The sequence below is a fragment of the Perca flavescens genome, chromosome 22 (genome assembly GCF_004354835.1).
Source record: "Perca flavescens isolate YP-PL-M2 chromosome 22, PFLA_1.0, whole genome shotgun sequence".
NCBI classification, from domain to species: Eukaryota; Metazoa; Chordata; class Actinopteri; order Perciformes; family Percidae; genus Perca; species Perca flavescens.
The window spans coordinates 21,826,494-21,832,493 of NC_041352.1; the positions used below are offsets into that span (position 1 = coordinate 21,826,494).

Here is a 6,000-nt window from a genome sequence, read left to right on the forward strand (position 1 = left end):
CCTAATGGCCAACTGTGTGCCAGGCACTCACGTCCTTTCATCAAGATAATTAAAAACATTATCATTTGTGAGTAATTACCATGTGTACAGCAGATGTGCATGTGTGTCCTCTTTCTGTGGGTGTGGTATATAGGCATAGGCGAGCGTGTGCAAATGTACAGTATGTGTGTGTGTGTGTGTGTGTGAATGCGCGCACAATGAGCGCGTCAGAACCGCGGGCTAAAGATGTTTTATCGTTTACTGCGTTTAACATGTTCATCATTAGTGCAGATTAAAAGCAGCTAATGCCTAAAGAGTATGCTTTCATGAGTCTTCTGCAGAATGAAAACCAGAGCTATAGAAAAACAAAAACAAAGGCTATATACTGAGGATGGTCCTCTGCAGCGAGTACATACGGTTTATTAGGGGTGGAACCCAAAATATCAATACGGCAATAGGCTATGTCGTCTTCGTCTGAAACGAAAATCAATACGCTGGCGCCAAATATCTATTTTAATAGATAAAATAAGGCGCTCTAAGTAGATTTCCCTCCTCCCAGCGTCGCTACTTCATGGCTCCTCGAGGTGGCGCTCCACGCATTGAATGAGGGAAACAGGAGTTAATGAGCCGAAGAGAAAGAGCGTTTCTACGGGATGGCGGACAGCAGTGTCTGGACCCATAGTTGCTCTGTACTGTAGTTGTGTCATTTTGAATTTACAGACTGAAAAACTTGCGCTGCATTCTAACAGTTTGGACTTGCAGTGAATAAAGAGTGAAAAGCTGCACTTAAGCTTTTCACAAGCATTTTGTATTCATACAATACATTGATTAGATACAAAAGTGTATCGGTATCGTGACGCATCATTATAGGATTTTCTAGCAATATATTGATCTGCGATCGCAGAATTACTGTATCAGATTCAGATTCATTTTATTTAAACAGGGACAATGCACAAGTTAACATTAACCTTGTATAAGAACAAGGAGAGATGCATTGTGCCAGGTTGTAGCACAAGTGCTATTTTCCGCCCGTAGTCCCTTAACAGATCAGTAACACAATAAAAATTCCATGCAAGTAAAATACAAAACATTAAAATATACAAATTTACAACCACAGTCACACCTAATTTACAATTAAAACTATCATGTGCTCAATTGTTCCCCCTTCCTAAAACCAACACCCCCCACACACACACACACCAACTCGACTCAAACATCAGGAGGTGCTCTGTGATTCCCACCCCTACTGTAAATTAGTTTCGGTAACACTTCACTTGAAGGTATCTACATAAAGGCGCTGACACACCAAGCCGATAATCGCCCGTTGGACAGTCTGGCGAGGTCAGTGACTCGAGTCTGTTCGGTGTGTTCCGTGCCGTAGTCCATCCGAGGGGCCGTCGGCCTTCATTTTGGCCGATTTGACTTGTATAATCGGCGGGGCGGGCACTGCAGGCAGTCGGACTCAAATGACCCATCTGATTGGTAACCCGGAAATGGCGAGCGGAATGAGGTGACTAGAGTCTCTCAAAATCTGACGAAAATCTTTTAAACTGACTTTTGTTGATCTGAAATGAAGACCGATTCAGCAACTGCATGGCCTATTTCTCGCTTAAAATGTTTTCAGAAACACGTTTCGGTGAACTATTTTAGTACAATATGAGATGGTATTCGCAACAAGCCCCAATGAGAGTCTGTCTTTGAATTTCCGGAGAAACCAGACCCACGTGACGCGTTCGTCCAATCAGCTGACATGCTGGGCGACAATACAGACTAGCGCCGCCTGCTGTTATGGAGACTTGTTACGTCTCGTGTCTTCGGTGTGTTCCGAGGCACTTTTTTCACCAACTCGGGGAGACTGCTCAGTCCAACTGCCTTTTCAGCCGAGGGTCGGCTGTCTGGTCGGTGTGTCTGCAGCTTAAAAGTGACATGACACTGTCATGTCACATGAACCCTAACCCTGACTCTAACCCTAACTTGTCATGACAAAAACCGAATGACACTTAATGACAGAAGCGTTATGTCATAAACGTTTATGACTTGTTTATAATGTTTATGACACGTTCATGACAGTGTCATGTCACTCTTATGTAGATACCTTCAAGTAAAGTGTAACCTTTGTTTCTCTATTCACCTGCTCATTTATTCAGCCATTTATTTGCTTACAAACTAACTGATTACTTGTCTCATTCATTAAATGTATTCATTCCATTTCTTTATATGTGCATTGTTCTGTCTTGCATCCATTCCCCCAATCATTTACTCAATGTAGCCATCAATCCTTTCTTTTGTTCATTCATTAGTTCATTAATTGTTCTGTTGATAACTCCATGAATCATTTGTACATTAACTCATTCGTGTACTCAATTATCTATGCGTTAAAGTATTTCCTGCTAAGATATTCATTCATCACAGATCTGTTGATACCAATATCCATGGATTTGTTCATTGATCCAATCTCTCATTATTTTGTTAAATAAGTTAGAAAAGTCAGTAATTTATTCATTCACTTATTAATTCAGTTTCATATTCGTTCACTTTTCAGCCGATTAACTCTTTTGTTTTTTCATTCTTCTACATGTTTTTCTGTCTTGCTGTTTACTTTCTACATTATTTCTCTGATTAATGAGACGACAAAATGAATGCATTAACCCATGTACTATCTGTTAAGGTGTTGATATACAATCTAGACAACATAGCCATTGTGGCCGAAATGTGTGACAACACTGATCTTCCATTCATGGAAATCCTTTTGTTCTGGCAGCTCTCACATCTGCTGCATCCACCTAAAAACATTCGAACACACTAGCAACAGGCTGAGAGAAGCAGCATGCCCTATTTCACACTAAGGAAGTGAATAATATCAGCTATTTTTCAACAATCGTGCACAGAAATGTGAATGTTGCCACGGCGACAGCTCTGTTTTCAAGAATATTTACAGCTGGAAATATTTGTCCCTGGTGCTCTCTCTCTGGCAAGTGAGCCAGCATGCGTGCGCGCGCGCACACACACACACACACACACACACACACACACTTTTTCCCCCTCTTGAAAAAGTGAATCATGGCAGAGGATTATGAATATGGCAAACGCACAAACAGCCTGACAGTGGAGCCTGTGGCTCAGCCAGCCTCTGCAGGATCTACACTAGAGGAAAGTGGACCATGAAATCACACTTTAAAAACCTTTTCTTTAGTCAGACATAAACCAAACTCCACCCACCACCCTTACACACACATCCCATGTCGAGTTGTGCTGTGCTGCAAACATCCATTTCTACAACTTCTTTTGAGTCAAAACTCATTCCTGGAAGATCATAGTTCACTTCCTCTAATAATTATGTAAAGAGATTTATTGCAAAGTGGCTACACTTTTTAAGCCACCAGCAGCCAAAGTGGTGTCTAATTCTAAATGTCAGACTCTGACAATTAAGCTCCGTGGGGGCCACATTAGCTAAAGAGACTCCCTGATTATTTGACTGTGCCCAGACAACGCTGCTTTTGTGACATGGAGGTCCATTTGGTAATCATAGGTCAAGATATCCACACACACATTGCTGCCAATCTGGATTCCAGCCCACTGACGAAAGCATTCATGGCATATTGGTCTGTCTCAAGGCCAGAATGAAAACTGAAAAAAAGAAAATCTCTCAGACATAATTGACCTTCATCTCTGAGCATTACATCATCTTCGCTACCTTAATTATGCAGAGGCTACTGATTGCAGAGCCTGTCTGTCAATGTGCACGCTGTGATGTTTTGTCTGTTTCCAATTGCAATGGAAAAGAAAATCTGCAGTTCTTTCAGCACTAATTGTAACCATGTTGGAGTGTCCTGATTGATCCATTCATCATGAAAATCTAGATTTAAGCTGTGAAAACAGCCTGCAAAGACAGCAACGCACTACACATGGGCTCTGAGGAGCATGTCCATGAAGATATAATTGAAACCATCATACAGAACAGAAGCCAGCAGGAACCTCTCCTATGGGCTCTAATGGCATCAACTTCATCTAAAAACAATGGTTCCCAAAAAAAAAAGCTCAAAGTTTCCAAAGAGTTTGGCTTATACTTTCAGTATAAACAGTGTCATGTAGAGTGACTGGATCTGGTCCAGTACAACCTTAAATGCCCCATGGGAGGCACTGATCTTATCAAATGGAGGGTCTAATGCAAATATGCCCTCAAGACGCAGACTTAAAAACACCTCATGACTTTCCCATGGTCTTTGCAATATAGGCACTTTAATCATCCTATATGTGAATAATATATTATAAACCAGTAATGATTTGCAGTGGAAGAGAAAATAAGAAAATGTGGCCCTGCCATGATATTGCTTTAATATTATACCCTCGGGGCTTAAATGTGTGACACTTAATATTGAATTAATAGAGAACTTGGCTTGCCTTTTTGTATATTATGTAAGCAACAACATCACTTCCTCAACATTACTATAACATTCATTAAATAGTTCATAATGTCCTAATCTATCACCTCAACATTGATATGATCTCCCAATAATAGCACACCAAATAATGTTGCTGTTTAAGCATTTTTGTTCTCAAGGTAATATCATCCAGTGCCTCGATGTAACATATTTAGTTTCCAGGACGCCATTCATATTCAGCAGATGAAAACTCATGAGCCAGCAGAAAGCTCCCCAAACAGCAGAAGAAGAAAAAGCACATGATCCAGCAATAAGAGACAGACGGAGTGCACATACCGTCCAACAGCTGAGCAGAGGAGCGACGGCAGCAGAACTGGAGCACTAGTAGAAGTAATCCAAAGAGCCAGGGAGGAATGCTGCATAAAGACATGAAGTAAAGAGTTGGAAAATGGACTAAATGTTGACTTAAAACAACTTATTCATAGAAAACACAGTGCCTTTCATTTACCGGGAAGTCATCTTCAGTGATGGTAAGCTTAGATCCAAACTAAAGTTGTCCCGTTCTTGTGTGACAGCCTTGGTAAGAGAGAGAGAGACAGAGACAGAGAGAGAGAGAGGGAGATGGAGCTCACTCTGGCTCTTTCGCTCACTCACTCCTAACTAAAAGCCTCTCACTCTCCTCCTCCTCTCTCTTGCTCTCTTTTTCTGGTTCCCAGTCAAACAAAGGCAGCTTCAGTGCGTTTGACTCAAGGGGCCCTCGCAAAACTGAAACCCGACTCCTCGTGTCTCTCTCCGGACCACCGCTTTTACTAATCCAGCCCTCCCCTCAGACATCACAACTCCAAATACAAATTAACACACTGCAGCTAAGTCCTCCTCCCCTCTGCTCCTCCTCACTGGTGTGGTTTCTCTCACTTCCCGTGTGCTTTAAAGCACTTTTCTTGTGTGGCCTTCACCTATGGGAGGAGATGCCTCAGGGATCAGGATGCTGCAGCATCAAGCTCAAAACTTTCTTTTAAGTATATCCAGTAAAGACTAGAAGTTATCACTGGATCAAAGTAAATATTCAGACAGCTAAAACATCTTATCGCTGGCATTACAGGAATGTAACCAAACCAAATCCCACTATCAGACTGTAAAAACTACTACATGCCAATTCCACTTTATTTTCAAAACATGCTTTAATGTATTGGAGGTCAACCCCGTCATCCGTCAATCATGAAATATTTGAAAAAGTTGAGCGTTTCTGATGTATTGGGGTAGCTGTGGAGCATTAGTTGAACTTGAGCTCCCTCTAGATATCTGAGTTGCTAACGCTGTCCCTTAAGATGACCCCGTGCACCCTGTGTAGGACACTCGTGTTTGCTCGCTCAGCAATCTTATGGCGCTTTTCCATTAGCCTTCATGGTACCTGCTCAACACGCCTCGGCTCTACTCGCCTTTTTTGGTTTTCCATTACGAAAAAAAAGTACCTGGTACCTGCCAACAGGTACTTTTTTTAGCACCACCTCAGTCGAGGTTCCAAGCGAGCTGAGGCAATACCAAAAGGTGACGTGAAAGCGACAGAGGGGGGTGTCCTGAACAAACCCGCCATTTTTAAATAGTTTAGCCAGCTGTGTTTTATTTTTTTGCTGCCTCT

At 41.9% G+C, this 6,000-nt stretch overlaps 1 protein-coding gene across 2 annotated transcripts in view; it reads right to left on the reverse strand.

The window, feature by feature from the left end:
* LOC114549095 (collagen alpha-1(XVIII) chain-like) overlaps nucleotides 1-5,208 on the reverse strand; it is an 83,128-nt gene extending 77,920 nt beyond the window's left edge. For both annotated transcript variants that reach the window (XM_028569254.1, XM_028569253.1), the window contains exons 1-2: nucleotides 4,870-5,208; nucleotides 4,698-4,777 (exon numbers count right to left, since the gene is read on the reverse strand). In XM_028569254.1, the coding sequence (XP_028425055.1) occupies nucleotides 4,698-4,777; nucleotides 4,870-4,880 (91 nt within the window). In that variant the 5' untranslated portion in view covers nucleotides 4,881-5,208. The remainder of the gene's footprint in view (nucleotides 1-4,697; nucleotides 4,778-4,869) is intronic.
* Between the last annotated feature and the right edge of the window lie 792 nt (nucleotides 5,209-6,000).